Source organism: Rhinolophus hipposideros (assembly GCF_964194185.1).
Source record: "Rhinolophus hipposideros genome assembly, chromosome: 8".
NCBI classification, from domain to species: Eukaryota; Metazoa; Chordata; class Mammalia; order Chiroptera; family Rhinolophidae; genus Rhinolophus; species Rhinolophus hipposideros.
In genome coordinates, this window is record NC_138054.1 from 39,888,827 (window position 1) to 39,906,604 (window position 17,778).

Consider the following 17,778-nt stretch of genomic DNA (forward strand, 5'->3'; position numbering starts at 1 on the left):
GTAAACACGTTATTTTCCATGACAACTTAATAGGCACTAGACAGCACTACTGGAAAGCCTGTCCTTATGTTGAGCTACAGCCTACATTTTTCTAAGTTTCACCCATTAACTCTAAACTGGCTTCCTGAAGCAAATGTGCAAGCTTACTCTTCTTCCTGACGTTGCCTCAAAACTTTCAAAATTCTTCCAAAATAACCAAACCTAATTCCTTTACTCTTCACAGGACATGTTTTCTAGGCTCCTCCTCAATGCAGAACACTTACGTGCTTCTGAATTTATTCACTTTGTCAATGCATGTCTTACAATGTGTTGCCCAGAACTGTTACCATTTCCCCTCCTTGTTGAGTTAATACTTCTATCACTTCAGCAAGATATCACATTAACCTGTTAAAGGCAGATACATCACACGGTTGATTCCTATTGAACCTATAGTTACTTACTAAATAAACTTTCTTCATCTTTCTCCTCCCCCCTGAAACAATGCTATCAAATATGTTTTTCTTCAGTATTTTAGATTCATATAAGTGATTTTATGACCTTTGTTGAGCTTTTTGTCATTATTTTTGGACATGTAAATTTGGAACTTTTAGATAGTATTAAAGTAAAATTCTGTCTTCTCTACAAGATAGTCTGAGTCTTAAGACAGCCATTGCTTACTGCTTAGAGGAATGGTTCCAAGGAGTAGCTGGTGTAGGGTGTGGAGAGAAGAGATAGTAAGCCAAGTAGCCTTCCTAATCAGATTCAACCACAGCAGATGTTTTTGTTTTATTTTATTTTGTAAATTTAACTTCTGAGAACTAATCTGAAGAAATAGTTCAGGGCTAAAAACTAGTTTTGGAAATCACTGAACTATTTATAATTTTTTATGGACCTTCCATGAATAAAATTTCATTATGGCGGTTTCATACTAAAAGAAAGGATAAAGGAGAGATTCTGAATATGAATTAAGAAGTACTATACAGAGATTTTTTTAAAAAAACAACATACCAATTTGCTTTTCCTCCATTGGTTATCCACATCTTCTGACCATTAATAATATACTCATCTCCTTTTTTTTCTGCTTTGGTCTTTATACCAGCTACATCAGAGCCTGCTCCAGGTTCTGTTACACAGTAGGCCTGGAATATATGGAAACAAGAGAAAAAAAATAAATGTTAAGTATTAAATTATGAACATAGAATCAGGAGTATATTTTATTTTTTAAGCTAATATTTTATATATTTAAAAATACCCCAAAAAATTTTCTTGGAGAATCAAATGAACTGCTCAAAGGTAAAAACATTTAATTTATAATTTAAATTAGACGTAGGATACTAACAAGCCATATCAAAAATTATGTTAGATATCTTCAATCAAGTTAAATTCAATTTCACATGTACTCATTCATTCAAACATTTACTGAGTAGTATCTACTATGTACCAGGTTATGAACTAAATGATGGAAAAACCAGAGATGAAAGACTGCAAGATTTTCACAATGTAACAATGGAGATGAGTATTATATGGTAGTTATATATCTAAGTATTAAAGTCATACACAATAAGCTCAAGAAACTAGCTTAACTTTAGGGTGTCAGGCAAAGAAAGCTTCAGAAGTGACGTTTAAATTAAGTCTCAAAAAGAAAAAGGAGTTCTTTGGGGGTAGGGAAAAGAAGAAATGTGTATTCCAGGCAGAATAACATATGCAATGATACCAAAATAAGAAGCAGGGTTATCCAGTGTTTGTAATATAAAAGTACCGGAGTTCTATTAATATGCAAACCCTCTGCATGTAAGGGAATGGTAGGAAATGATTCTGGAAAGAAAGGAAGGAAATAGATGACAAAGAACCCGTTGTATCACATAAAAAAGTTAAAATTTTATCTGGTGGAAAGAGGGGAGACTTTTTCGCTCTTAAACATTAGTGACAAGATGTAAGCAGATGGATAAAAGGGGTGGTGGAAGGTAAGCATTAGGTAGTTAAAGTTCATTCACATTTATTGAGTGACAGGTATTGTGGATACAAGGCCCAAAGACACAAGTCCTTGCCCTTCAGGTACTTACAGTTCAAAGAAGAGAGAAACCTTAACAGTTAATTTTTATTCAAAAGTAATAGTGTACACAGTGTACATTTCTAATGTAGAAATGATTATTTAGACCTATAGGAGGGTGAGAGGTAATGAATGGTAAAGAGGGTGAAACAAATAGTAATAAGTAAAACTTAGATATGCATACTTGAAACCTATGTAATTCTGCTAACCATTGTCACCTCAATAAACTTAATGTAAAAAAAAAGTCAAAGAATAAAACATGGAAGAATCTTGAAAGAAAATTTGTTTTACCATGACATTGTTTTTAAAAGAAAACTCTAAAAATTTAAATATTCAACAATAGGGAATAGTGAAATAATTTATGGTACATCAGTTAGCATATTATACAATAATAAATATCACAGTATTTAAAAAGAAATAGAACATAAGAAAATGCTCGTGTTAAAAAGGATATAAAACTGCATATATAATATGATCCCAATTGTTGATCATATATAATATGACCCCATTTGTATATATTAAAAATCTGCTAGAGAATACAATAATGCAGTAATACCAGTTAACTTCATATCTGAAGGATTACCGCTGTTTTTGTTCTTCATACCTTTGTAAATCTTCTATACTATTTTTATAATCAGAAAAGTTTAAAAATGTTATTTTTTAAAAAGTTTAAATAAAACAGTATTATATGTAATATAATTTCTTAAATATTTATTGGGAGTTAAACAATTAACTGAATCCTAGTGTAAGTTAATCAAAACTTATACCTTTTGACAATTTTCATTTTAAGGTAGAAAATGTACATTAAACTTTTATTGATTCAGAAGTTAGAATAACTTAGGGACTATAATGAATGTATTTTTACATATACTGAGGTATTAATATCAAACAAATGAGGTATTAATATCAAAACTGCCAAGGAAATGTTTAAAATACCTGAACTGCTTTTAGAGACTAATATTTTAGAAATATCTATATGTATAATATGATAACTAATAAGATAATTACAAATATTCTTGTCAATGCATTAAGGCAGGTTTTCCTAAGTATCTCTGTGCTACAATTTTTTAGCCTATTTCTAATATTATGTATGTTATAGGAAAAGAATCTAGATGTTCCACACAATTTTTAGACAATACTGAGAATTAGTCTAATAAACTCTCATTTGCTGAAAAAAATTACCAATTAACTAGGAAATACGTATAAATGTCTTTATTAAGCAGTTTGCCCAAAATTTAGGTAACTTAGATAACTTAAATAAAAACATTTATTTTCAAGCATTACTTTCTACTCTTTCTCACGATTCTCACGATTAGATCAAAACTAATAATTTACTCTATTTTGGCATCACAGTCACACCCTAGATTAAAATCTGTTTGACTAATAAAAAAAAAGTAAAAATCCTTAAGTAAAAACACTTTCAGAGTATAGTCTCAGTATGTGTGTGTATATATGTATAAAAATATCTTTTTTTAAATATCCAATTTAAACATTTGTTGAGTAGCTCTTAGGGAATTAAATAAAATCTACAAATATTCTCCCTAAATCATTCATTGAACAAATAAATTGCTATCTTTTCAGTCACATTAATTTATTAGTTCAAAAGACTACTAGTTCAAACACCCACTGTCATACATTCAATCTGAACCTGACACAACCACTCAGTTCCTGAACCGCAGAATGCTCCGTGAAGTAGGTATTTCTCTTCTGGAATAAGTTAGGGGATTATTAGGACACTTTTCTGGCACCACAGAAACATCATAAATAGACACACGCAAGAGGATTATTATGACATTTTCTTGGCATCCCAGAAACATTATTATACCTAAATATGTTGCTTACTTTTGTCTTAATGTGCTCTTGTCCAATCTATACATACATTGAAAAGGGAGAAACAGCACCCCTGGTTCCCTTCTTTAAATGTGAAATAAAGTAGCAGCTGCACATACTCACACACATCAATGGCTCCTCAGTCATCCTCCCCAAATACTTCTTCTGCTGTTGATCATTTCCAGCAATAATAACAGGCATTTGCTACCAAAGAATAGTGACATTACAAACAAGATATTTTTATTAGGTATGTAAATTCAAAGATACTATAGTTTTTAAAAAGGGAACCCTTTTCCCCCCAAAGGGTGAGTCTAAGCAATTGGTCTTTATTCTAACTCTAAGTTAGAGAGCTAAAGCAGTGAGGAAATAAATCTGTAAATCCAAGTAATTTCATAAAATTAAGTTATATGAGACTTGGTATATAATATGTAAAACTCTACTGTAGTAAAATGCACAAATAAAGAGTTAAATTTAAGATAAATAATATATGTATGATCAGGCTACCTAAAAATTGCTCACTACATTTCAACACTACCAGCAGTGGCAGCAAGCCATCTAGGTCCTTCTCCTGAATGCTCGTTTTTGGCCTTGCTCTTACCTAATAATTGCCACTGAAGCAGCAGCCAAAGTATTCCAGTTTCCCCACGAGGACAAGTAAGACTCCAAATACTAGACATAAGGTCAGAACAATCAGCTCTTGGAATAAGAAATCCAGGCTTCACTGTAGAATCCTGTGTTCCTTTTTAATGAAAACTGTGTCCCACCAACTAACCTAGAAGTAGTGTCTCATGAACAGCTTAGTTAGGCATTTAATTTTTTAAGTAACTTACCCCCAAAGAATTTGCTTCAATAGCAGTCTGAACTCCTGTACACCCATAAGCCAATTCTTCAGTAATTAAACAGGAATCAAAAGTTCCAAGTCCAAGACCTCCTACAATGTCAAAATGTTTTAAGAGCACAATATGTAGTACATTTCAATTGAAATAAAAGTGAACTATTTTAATTATTTCCAATATCTATAACCCAAGAAACCAAAAATGTATGTTGGCTAGCACAATAACAAATTATACTTCTCTAACATAAGTTTTAAAAATTTCCAAAAATTATCTTGCTATTTGTAACTTGACTAAACTCGAAAACTTTGACCCTTTGACCTGAGGAAAGGAATGAAAACCTCACAGAGAAAAAAAAAAAGTCTTAATAAAATGTAAAGTCAAAGGTACAATTAAAATGCAAAAAATTGACCAACTCTAGAAAGAGAGTACCAAGATTTAGGATCGAGTTAAGATTGGAACCTGTTATAAAGAAGAAAAAAATGCCTCTAAGTGTTGACTACAAGGCTTCTAAAAGCAGCAAATACTGAAGTCTGAACAGAGAGACAAAGGTGAAAGTCATTATTTATTTATTATTAATTTTTTTTTTAAGGAGGACGCAGCTCACAGTGGCCCATGAGGAGACTGAACCGACAACCTTGGTGTTATCAGCACCATGCTCTAACTGACTGAGCTAACCGGCCACCCGGAAAGCCATTATTTAACGGCCACAAATATTTTAAGGAATGATTGCGTTTCACAATTTTTCTTGTTCATATGCATTCTAGGATTTAAAATGTGAAGAAAGCTTACCACAATGCTCTGGAATGTGTGTATTCATTAAACCAAGTTCCCAGGCTCTTTTAATTAGGGGGACAGGGTACTAAAAGAAAAAAGCCAGTTATATTTAAAATCTAGATACTTCAATTATATAGTCTTGTAAAAAATGTAGATTTTTCTTGCATTAAACGTGTATACCTACCTCGCCAGTTTTATCATATTCTGCAGCAACTGGGATTATTTCTTCCCTGGCAAATTTACGAGCAGTAGCTTGAAATTCTTTCTGCTGTTCAGTGATTTCTATGGGAAAGTTATTTCAAAAACATTAAAATAGGACAATGACTTGAGGGAAAAAATCCTATGGGATCAGTATGTAGAGATTTATAGTAGAGATTTTAACCCTCTATAAACCTAAAACTCAAAGACTACCATGTGCTTTCGAAATAAGCAAGATTTCACTGTATAATATAAATAAATCTACGACAAAGGAGCTAGTGTTAAGATTTCTAGCTTTTACAAATAAGTAATAGATAACAAACTTGAGCTTTTCTCTTCCACTTGGTGAGGTCAAATTTTTTTTTTAACTTACAACTTGTTCCTAAGCAGATTTATCAAATGTTTACTAACACTGAAATGAAACTAAGACATGTCCTGATCTCAAAAATCAATCTAACTAGGGAGATGGGCTATGCTCAGTGCGCATGAACCAATAAAACTTGTTGCAAAATATCACATAAGAAATCAATACCATAATTTCAATTTCACTCCTGCTATAAACTCACAATTTTTAGTTTATAAATTAGCAAAAAGCAACTGGTAAAAGTAGTGGGAAGGTTTCTCTGCTAAAAGGCAATAAGTGGTGTCCAAACAGTTCAACAACGTAAAATATGGTGTTGTGTTATTATAATATTAATGAAATAAATATGATGGCTAGACTGAGGACAGGGGCCAATGACTACTGCATTTTTCCATATTATCACAGGGTTTTAATGTGGTTGCTTCCAACCTCAAAGGACAAGTAAAATTTAAAAGAGGTATAGGGTACTTTGGGCAAGAAGAATGAGAGCAAAAGCACAGATGTAAGAATGAGCAAGAATGTTTAAAGACTATAGTAATAATTTTTATAGGGATGTGAGATATATTATTATTATATTGTAAGGCATTAGAATGTTGATGTTGAATTGAATAGCCTAAAATCAAATTTCATTTGATAGATAAGGAAACAAAAGCCCAACTGAGGAAATTATAGCCCCATAGACTTACAATGAATTAGCAGTAGAAATACTATACTTAACTTCAGTTCAGTGTTCTCTGCTTTACTTTGAAAACTGGGCCATTCCATATCAAGGTTATGGGTGGGGAAAGGGTAAGTAAGGCAGGGATCTATTATGTATCAATTATTGAGAACCTACGTAGGTCCAAACACTATGCGCTAGGAACTTTACATATATAATTTAATCTTCAAATAAATCCTCTGAAACTAGTCATAGGCGTTACCACTATTCCTTGAGTTTCACAATCTCCTTCCTAAATACTTCTATCTAATAATCCTCTGTCACTCAGCAAACCACCGTAAATTTCTCCCTCCAGTCTCTTACAAGTGAGTATGAATCAGTATGTGACAAATTGAAACAAGATAGTAATCACACTAAATCTATGCTAATCTGAATAAGGAATTAAGAGATCCAGTGCCCCAAACTGCTGTCCTCATATTTCTTGAAAATGTTCATTTAATTCTATTTAAAAAATCTTTATAAAGAAGCTAACAATCCAAAAATAACATAAAAAACAGTAACTCTGGAGAGCTCTGAATTTGTCATTTGTACCTGGGTCTGAGTTAATTATCTCAGTTGCCTTTTAATTATTTTCTGAAACCAACTGAACTGGCAAAAGGGGTTTTTAAGTAGAGGAAAGGTAACAATTTTGAAGCAGGAAGTATTTTAGGAGGCAAAATCTCTATTTTAGCATCCTTATCTTCCTAAAATTTCTTATTTCATTCATGAAATCAATATTTCAAATTTCTTGCCCAGGGTCTTCATTTTAAAGAGAGGAGAAGGAAAATCATATTCCTTTCCCCTCCAACACCACATGGCTCCCTGATGACAGAACATCTACTTGCACCAAAACTGCAGTTCTGATGTATTATGGCCAAAACAGTCCTCAGCTTATTAGCAGGCACCTGGCATTGTTTACCTAATAAGTATGTAAGAAGTATCTGTTGCATTCAAATTTCTTAGTTGAAGACAATTCAGATGTATCAATAAATCAGTTGTTTATTTTGGGATACATACTTAGAAAGAAGGGTAGGAATATATATGTATGCTGCTAATATAGATCTACGTGTAAGGTAATTGTGCTGAAGAAAAAAATGAGATCAGAAAGAACAAGGGTGACTAAGACAAATCTGTGTGGATGGTGATTGAGTCTGTTCACTGACAAATTACTAAGTTTGTTGGTAAACATATTCCAGACAAACTCATACACAGAGCTGCATATATACAAAGTCAAAAGACAGACAAAACATATACCAAAACTAAATCCCAATCGTGTATCCTGTTGTAGTGCAGCTTTTGTATGTTGTGCTCTCCAGTCAAAACGAGAAAGACTTCTCAGGACCTGTAAAAAACAGTATTAATAAAATAAATTTGATTAAGTTAAACATTAAATAAGGGAATACTGACAATTAGGAGTACAGCAACTTGTCTGACCTTATTCAAGAGCTTATTTTTTAAGACATTACTTAAACGCCTTCGACTCTAATTTAATTTCTAAATTAAATAAGCCAATTACAAAATATTTAAACACCTATCATAAAGATATATTTTCTAAAAGCAATGAAAATAAAACTAATCAGTATTTGCACTACAAAAATGACTTGTTTCCAAGGCAAATAGTAAGGGATAGCAGTAGACTTAGGACCACTGCTCTGGAAATCTGACCTACAGGCTCTGAAGCATTTGTGACTGAGGATTGGAGGTGTGGGGCAAAGACAGGATGGTATTGTGCTTCGTGAACGAACTACATTGTCCACCAACTTTTATACCCGTCTCTGTGAGCCTCACACTTATGTCTCCCATTATCTCCCACAAGGAAGATCTCATTTTCTAAAATACCTCACTGTATTTACAGAACAAATTAGCCTAAAACCATATTCTATTTTCCATTTTCCATATGCCATTTTCTGCTGTTGTCTATAAGCATTCTTTCAAATTTCTGCCTTCAGGGCCCATTAACTTATACAGCAATGACAAAATATGGGGCAACAATCTATTAGAATTACTCTCAATTCTAAAACTGCTACTTTTTTGGTCAAGGACATAACTTTCTTAACTCAGTTATAAATGACATGTAAATGGCAGTCTTGTGACAATGCATCAATATTTAAGACAATTTAGAATCTGTGCGACACAACACTAGAATATATAGACAAACTTTTTTTTTTTAAACGTATGTAACGGTAAGGAGCCTCCATCTTGCAAAACCAAAAGCGCAATAAACATGCGGTATTAAGTATCCCAAGGAGCAGCGGCTCCATTTTCCTTTTCAAAAGTAGTGACTCCGCAGGCACCCAAGATAAGGTTCTCTGAATTCTGCACTTTCTAGTATACATCAGTTGCAGAATGACATTACTCTAAGACTTCCTTCTTGGGCTGGGTTTAAAAAGCGGGTAGACAACGTTTTCTCGGAGAGATATTATGCCTGTTCAGCAAAAACACGGCCGTGGTTCTGAGACTCCGCCCAATGCAGAGACAGGTCTCACCGAGAGATGAGGGGGCGCGCGTGCAAGCCAGGCCGAGGTCCGCAATCCCCGCCCGCAGCCACCGCAGGGTTCGGAGGGCCACGGCACCTCGACCGAGGCCCCTGCGTCAGCACGGCTTCCCACGGGTCCCGACCATCCCCGCTCCCTGCTTTCCGCTCCCGCCCCACTCCGTAAACATCCCCACACTCCCCAGCCCCACCCAGCCCTGCTGGCCCACTCACCCCGCAGCTGCGCCTACACAACGCTGCCATGTTGACTCGTGGTCGTGGGCTACTCACTCTCCCGTACGGCGCAGAACGGAAACTGCAGGGCTCCGCGGGGCGCGAGAGGGTCTGCCCCCGCCTGGCCCCGCCCACCGAGATAGCCGTGGGCGGGGCCAGGAAAGGGCAGAGGAGCCCACAGAGAAGGTGTAAAGGCACAAGGGTGAAAGGGGATGAGTGCGCGGCTTAGCCGAACGCACGTTCGCTTGGTGACCTCGCCTGCGCTGTCCTCGCGACCTTGGGAAGGGGTGGAACGCACGGCTGGGGCCTGACATGTCCCGAGGGGCAGTCCCCGAAAAGACTTCGCTTCCATCTGGTTCTGAGTTCAGACGTAGCACCCTCCTGGGGGAAGCTGAGGCTGACGGCGGCTTGGAGAAGGAAGCCGCCTGGCCGCCGAGCAGCGGCCCGCAGGGGCGGGTAAGGGGGAGCGGGCGGGGCTGGCCGGGAATCTGGGTGAAAGGGCGAGGCCTCTGGAGGTTTCCCTGAGCGTCCAACTTGACCTTCACACGGACAAATCTCAAACACAAACCGTTTCTGCCATAAAGATCCAAAGTACACTTTACTCTCAAACGCTGCACCTAAAGTGAAAGGATGTTTGGTGCTTCGGAAAATTGAAAGGGGAATTTAATCACTTAGGTAAATACAACCTTTCCAAATATTACCAAGGCTATTTACTATTACCAAGGCCATTTATTACTGCCCAAGTGCGGATGTGGACAGTGTCCTTGTAAATAAGGGTGCAAAATGAGCCTAGCTGTAATAAATCTCCTAGCTCAGCGAATGAATATTAGAAGTGAATGTATGTCTGAAGAATTCTGCTTAAAGCCACTCTCTCTTCCAATTAGACCGAGTTCTGAGAGGATAACTGTGATGTTACAAAGCTCGGGGATTTGTAAAGCTGTCCAGGCTTGAATAGCTCTTCGTGAAAGCTAATAAAAGCAGGAATGTAAATGTTGCCAATAATCCCCAGGTCTTTTCATTTTTCTTGCTACCATCCTACTTTGGGCACTCATCACTCACCCCTAAATCTTGTTACTAGTTTAACAATCTTTTTTGCCCAGTAAGGGCCGTCCATAATCTAGTTGTAATTTAGCTGTTTAATTCCTATGTCCTATTATCTTACTCCGTTACAAGAACCTTCCATTTTGTCCTCTGGGAATTCGTAAAGTATTTATTCACACTGGGTAAAAGGCAGAATGTTTAGTGCTAAATTCATAGTAAAAGTACCAGGGAAATTAGGAAAAGAGAACTCTACCCTGCAATCAGCAAGAAAGCCTTCAAAGAGGTATGTAAAACACAAAATGAACTATTAAACATGGCTGTGCATGGCTTCTTTTTACCAATTTCTTATTCTAAACATTTTAAACAAACGATGAACAGAAAGTACAGAATCACTCATATGCACATCACCTGGATTTTAACAATGTTGTTATTTGTCATATTTGTTTTATTTATATGTTTGTGTGTGTATGGTTGTTTTTGTTTGTTTTGTTTTTGTCAGAACCATAAGTTGTGGACATTAAGACACTTCACCTCTACTTCAGTTGTATACATCTTCTGTGAAGACATTGTCCTACATAACCACAAAGCCTTTATCATACCTAAGAAAAATTAACAAATATTCTCTAATATGATGTAATATACAGTCAATATTTAGATTTCCTCCGTTGTCCCCAAAATGTCTTTTGTATGTACATCAGTGTCCTCGAATAATGTACTTTTGTTATAACATTGATGATAAGATGCCATAGGAATTTAACTCTTTTTTATATCAGTTGACCTGTGGCAAAATTGGTTTTGTTATACATCATTTCAATTAAAGTTGCAGAGCCTATCAACAACGTTAAGCAAAGACTTACTGTAGTTTGTTTTTTAACCAGGATCCTATCAATGATTGCCTATTGCAGTTGGATTTTTCTTTAGTCTCTTTTAACCTACAATTTTTAATCTAATCCCTTTACTCTCCCCACCCGCTCCGCCCTAGTAGTTTTGATTTTTTTGTGAAGAAACCACGCCAGTTGTCCTAAAGAATACCCTAATTCTGAGTTTTATAATTTTATTTATTTTTTCTACTAGAACTTGTATTTTCCATAAACTGCAAGTTACTACATGCTTGATTAGTTGAAATTAAATATATTTGGCAAGGATACTTCTTAAGTCATACTGTATAATTTATGTTATATCACATTAGGAGGTGTTTAATGTCAGGCTTGTACCATCGTTAGTGATGATAAATTCAATAATTTGATTAAGGTGCTGACAGGCAGTTTTTTCCATGGTAAAGGTATATTTTTGCCTTTGTAAGAAGCAATTTATAGGGTGATTAATATTTAACATCATTCCAAACACTCTCTTAAATTTTGCCCGGTGGTAGACATAGAATTAGCTCTCAATAAATACCTTTTTTTTAAAGATTTTTTTTTTTTATTGGGGAAGGGGTACAGGACTTTATTGGGGAACAGTGTGTACTTCCAGGACTTTTTTCTAAGTCAAGTTGTTGTCCTTTCAATCTTAGTTGTAGAGGTCCAGTTGCCGTTGCTAGTTGCAGGGGGCACAGCCCACCATCCCTTGCAGGAGTCAAACCGGCAACCTTGTGGTTGAGAGGACGGGCTCCAACCAACTGAGCCATCCGGGAGCTCAGCGGCAGCTCAGCTCAAGGTGCCCTGTTCAATCTTAGTTGCAGGGGGCGCTGCCCACCATCCCTTGCAGGACTTGAGGAATTGAACTGGTACCCTTGTGGTTGAGAGCCTGCTCTCCAACCAACTGAGCCCTCCAGGAGGGAGGCAGCTCAGCTCAAGGTGCCGTGTTCAATTTTAGTTGCACAGGGCAAAGCCCACCATTCCTTGCGGGACTTGAGGAATTGAACTGGCACCCTGGTGGTTGAGAGCCCACTGGCCCATGTGGGAATCGAACTGGCAGCCTCGGAGTTAGGAGCATGGAGCTCTAACCGCCTGAGCCACCGGGCGGGCCCCAATAATACCTTTTTAATTGAGCACTGTTCCATAAAACTTATCCCATTTTTAGGGGAAATAAATATCTCCCCAGTGTTCCTTTGTCTCTTACCACTTCTTTTTAACTCATGGGAATATGACGTAAAGACAGGCCATTCTTTTGGTTAGTGGTTCTTAACCTGGGCCCTCAAATAAACTTAAGGTAGATCTGAGAATCCTTTGGAGTTAAAAGAAAAAAAAATTATATGTATGCTTACATTCCTGAGGAGATTGTAGCATATAGCATGTAGGAGAAGATTGTAGCATGTACCTGATTTTTTTCTCTTCCATTCCTTTTCAAATAGTACTCTTGTTCTGTTTTCCCTAGAAATAGTAATACAGCCAGGCACACTACCTTGTTATTATGAAAAATGATTTCATGGGAGAAGAATTTATGATTATATCTTTGCCACGCCTCTAGGAGTGGCGTTACTTAAGGCTTTGTGAACGCTGGCAATGAAAAAATGAGTATTGGATAAGAGTTTATGAGTTCAGATGACAGTTGTTTGATAGATGTGATGAGGGAGTACTTAAAGATTTTCTTCTGATTTCTGTTTCTCAATAAAATAGTAAGTAAGGTTATTAGCAAAGAGTGAAGAAATGTTGGAAATTTGAGGAAAGAGGAAAGTGAGAAATCGTGTGAGTATAGACTATTTCCTCTTTCCTCAACCTTTCTGGGAGTGAGGATATGAAAGGATGAGGGACAGTGCAGGGGTGGTAGGTTCAATGCATTGACATGCCTAGTGACTTTGAAAAATTAATGGAACTCCACTATTGGAAAGAATGAGCTGAAAAGAGGGTAGCAGTCAGATGGAGGAGTACAGTTATAGTAAAGATGAGGTCTAGACTTTAGAGTATCATCATGGGAGTAAGTAGTTAAAGCAGAGCAGAGAACAAGGTTATTAGAGGAAAGGGAGTCAAAGAACTGAGAGGCTAGCTTAATGGTAGGATCATCTCTGTAGATATTGAAATTATTAAGTATAGTAACTGTAGTTTGAGATAAAGTGACTTTAAACTAAGTACAAAACTCTCGGTAGCATCCATATTTTTTTCTGTCAGTTAAATGGGAAAAATGATGATAAAATTGTAATTATAAGCTGACATATTTTATACAAAACAACGTTGACATTTTTGGTACCTGATTTTTTTTCTCTTCCATGTTCAAATAGTACTCTTGTTCTGTTTTCCCTAGACATAGTAATACAGCCAGGCACACTACATTGGTATTATGAAAAATTATTTCATAGGAGAGGAATTTATGATTATACCTCTGCCATGCCTCTGGGAGTTAGTTACTTAAGGCTTTGTGAACCCTGGCAATGAAAAATGAGTTTCTCTTTCAGTAACTCTTCTATTTTTAGAACAAAGGTCATACTTAATAAATGTTGATCCCACTTTAAGCACTATATATAGCTATTTGGCTCTAGATTCCAGCAACTAATCCTTCTGTCTTCAAGACCTCTTTTATATGTGAAGGATTCGTCTGTATAATCATTTTTAGGTGAACCTCATTGAATGTAGTCACACTGGATCTTTTCTTAAACTTGCAGGCTCAGAAATTTGAAGTGGTCAGTTTTTCCCAAATAAGATCAAAGTATAAAATAAGATTCTAGTTTGGATCACCATAGGTAAAGGAGCTGAGATTCACCAAAGGATAAGACCAGTCTTCACTGTCTAGTATACATTCATCTAGCCAGAAAAGAGAGAAACTAGTTAAGGACAAGGGCAGATTTCCTGGGAACTGATGAAAGGATGATGAGTATGGTTCCAATTATGGATAGTGCTTAGTAACTGTTACCTCTACAGGAAATGTCCTTTTGGATCCAAAGAGTGGAGCACAATCCAGAACTAGAGGGATGGAACTATTCTGGGAAGATTCTAAAAGAAATTGAAAATAACTCACTTCAAGCAGAAATAGAAATAGAATTCTTACTTTGACCCAAAGTCTGCATACCCTGGTCATATAAGGTGATGACGGGCTACCTGTGGGTACCTGGTTCATGACTTAATTTCAGCATGAACTTAATCTACTAGAGATGTCAAGCCCTGGCTGCTCTCCTCTTACCTCCTGTGGGATTCTGCCCTGCCTAGAGTTTGTGCTCTCCAAAGCATTTGTGTTTTGAACTAGGTGTGAACCTTCTTGCCTCTTGCCCACAGCTTTTTGGACCAAGGGATGGGCACTGTGACCTAAGGAAAGTCAGTTCATGAGCTGATCAGCACATTTTACTAATGGCATGGCACCGAAAGATTAATTTAGGCAATCAGATTGCCTGTGTTGGGAATCTGAATCAAAGAAACAGAGAAAGAGTTATTTGTTGGTGGTGGGTAACTGGCAGCCCACCAATTAGCGCAGGATGGTCATGTGGAAGTTAAAAGTTATAGAGGAACAGAAACCATGAACATTTAAAGCTTATGCGTAGAGAAGAACAGAGAAAACGAGTAGAGAAAAACAAAATCACCAGGAAAGAGAAAAATAAAAACCTACTTCTTCAAACAGTAACAGTTTAGTTGTTTCCAAGACCTGCCTTCCAGTTTCAATTCTCATTAGGCCCTGTTGTACTTAGGTACCTTGTCCTTGGAATTCTCGTAAGAGTCCAGTTGTATCTTTATACAAAAACTCCTCGAAAGAGGTTGAACAGGTCTTTGTTCCAAGTAACCAGGAAAACTAGAAACTCATTTCTTTTTCTTTTTCCAGGGAGCTGTACTAATCAAGCTAAATTGTGCCCAGTTACGTTCTCATTCTGTAAACTCATCTGTTTCTATGCTTTTTGGCTTTTATTTAATAGTTTTATTAAGGTATACTTGATGCACAACTGCACATATTTAAATTGTACAATTTGATCATTTTTGACATATGTATACACCTATGAAACCGTCACCACAATAAAGATCACAAAAATTTCTGTCAATCCAGAGTTTCCTCAGGCCCCTTTGTAATCCATCCTTCTTTTCGTTGCTGTTCTCAGACAACCACTCATCTTTTATCTGTGATTGTAGATCAATTTGTATTTACTAGAATTTTGTATACACAGAATCATACAGTATGTACTCTCTCGGCTGGCTTGTTTCCTTTATCACAATTTGAGATTCGTTCATATTTAGAGTATCACTATTTTGTCTCATTCTGCCGAATAGCTTCCATTGGATATACCACAGTTTGTTGATGGAAATTTAAGTTGTTTCCAGTTTGGGACTATTACAAATAAAGCTGCTATAAACTTTTGTGTACAAGAGCAGACATTAACGTAATAGATAATGAGCAAGAGAATCAATAAAATCGAAAGCTGATTCTTAAGAAAAGTGAGTAATAAAATCAGCCTCTAGCAAGACTGATAGAAGATAAGACTGATAGAGATAACAAATTGTAAGACATATAACTATGGATTTAGTGTAGATTTTAAAATATTGTATGAAAATGCTATAAAAAGTATGCCAATAAATTTAGAAGCAGACAAAACATACTCTTCTAGAACTATATGAAAATCCCCAAAATTATATCAAAATGAAAGAAAAACTGGAATAAACCATTAACCACCCTCCCAATTATCCTACCTCCAGATGGTTTGTAATATGTAATTCTTTGAGGGATGTAATAACCATCTTTAAACTTGCATCACTATGTACTTGTCAATTATTTCCTTGGTACATATTCCTAAAATTCATGTACTTTGTGGGTCAAAGGGAATGTACTTCATGTACTTTGTTTGACATTGTGGGTCAAACATTTTAAAGAATTTTAATATAATCTCTAGTAATGTTTTACCAGTTCTACATTCCCTAGCCTTGTCAAATAACAAAACTCATTCACAGTAATAATAGCAAACAATAGCAAACATCTATTAAATAATTACTATGTACCAACTACATGTCAAATACTCTATAATTTACCAAATTTAATCAATACCAATTTCTTCCCAACCTCACTTATTTTTAGTCTTTGACAAGTTAATAGGTGAAAATTTTGGCTTGTCTTAATTTGCTTGTTTTGATTAATGGTCATGTTGGACTTTTGTGTGTGTTAATCTATCTAACCTTTTGATATTTTTCCATTACAGTAATGTCTTTCTCTTGATATTTCTGTTCTCCAGATCATGTAATTGGAAACCCTTTACATGGTGTACTTTTCTGGTTTCAAATCAATTTTAAAATGATAGAGTTGTCATAATGAAATTGTAGGACATAAGATTGTCAAGTTAAAAGCAAAAAGGACCTTGTGTTAGTTTGTTGTTAACTACGTTTAAAATAGTTCCATTTTTCTATACATTATTTTCTATATAGACATACTAAAAATGTGGTCAGTTTTCTGTTACTGTATCATGTGAAAAAGACTGGAAAGATTCTCTACAAAATTTGAAAGTATGTCTGGAATAGTCTGCCTGAACATATAGAATTGGTAGCAAATATGAAATTTACTTTAAGGGATCTCAGGAGGCACCATAAAGATATAAGCAGTCATTTTCCAGAAAGTTGGAACTGAGATATAACAAGAGGCTTATATGATTGCCAATCATGAGATTTGGGTAGTATGGACTCAAATGACTTGTCAGTTAAAGAAGAAATCAAAACAAAATACTTGAACTTTTCAACAACAGACCACATATTAAAATCTGGCAAAATTCAGAGGAAATTTACTATTTTAAATACATTTGTAAAGACCAAAAATAAGTGAAGCATTCAATTCAAAAAGCTAAAAAAAAAAGAACAAAGTAAACCCAAATAAAGTAAAAAGATCCTATAGAGATAACAGCAGAAATTAATGTAGAAGTAAACAATAGAATCAACAAAATCAAAAGCTGATTCTTTTTTAAATGAGTTGTTTTCAATTACAATGGACATTCAGTATTATTTTATATTAGTTTTAAGTGGACAGCATAGTGCTTAGACATGTACCTATATAATTGATGCAGCAATCAACTTGATTAGTCTAGTACTCACCTGGCACTCTACATTGTTGCAACATTATCGACTATATTCTCTGTGCTGTACTTTATCCCCATGACTATTCTGTAACTACCAATTTGTATTTCTTAATCCCTTCACCTTTTCACCCAGTTCACCAATCCCCCTTCCCTCTGGCAACCATCAGTTTATTCTCTGTATCTATGAGTCTGTCTCTGTTTTGTTTGTTCGTTTATTTTGTTCTTTGTATTCCACATATAAGTATGTGTATTTGTCTTTCTCAATCTGATTTACTTCACTCAGCACAACACCCTATAGGTCCATCCATGACGTTGCAAATGGTAAGATTTTATTCTTTTTTTATGGTAGAGTAATATTACATTGTATTAACATATATGTACCACATCTTTCTTATCTA

General features: G+C 35.7%; 1 protein-coding gene across 1 annotated transcript in view; it reads right to left on the reverse strand.

Moving 5' to 3' along the window:
- ACADM (acyl-CoA dehydrogenase medium chain) overlaps positions 1-9,886 on the reverse strand; it is a 30,369-nt gene extending 20,483 nt beyond the window's left edge. The window contains exons 1-7 of the mRNA XM_081056928.1: positions 9,433-9,886; positions 7,980-8,067; positions 5,654-5,751; positions 5,485-5,554; positions 4,690-4,790; positions 3,983-4,063; positions 988-1,118 (exon numbers count right to left, since the gene is read on the reverse strand). Of these exons, the coding sequence (XP_080913054.1) occupies positions 988-1,118; positions 3,983-4,063; positions 4,690-4,790; positions 5,485-5,554; positions 5,654-5,751; positions 7,980-8,067; positions 9,433-9,462 (599 nt within the window). The 5' untranslated portion in view covers positions 9,463-9,886. The remainder of the gene's footprint in view (positions 1-987; positions 1,119-3,982; positions 4,064-4,689; positions 4,791-5,484; positions 5,555-5,653; positions 5,752-7,979; positions 8,068-9,432) is intronic.
- Positions 9,887-17,778: the final 7,892 nt, after the last annotated feature.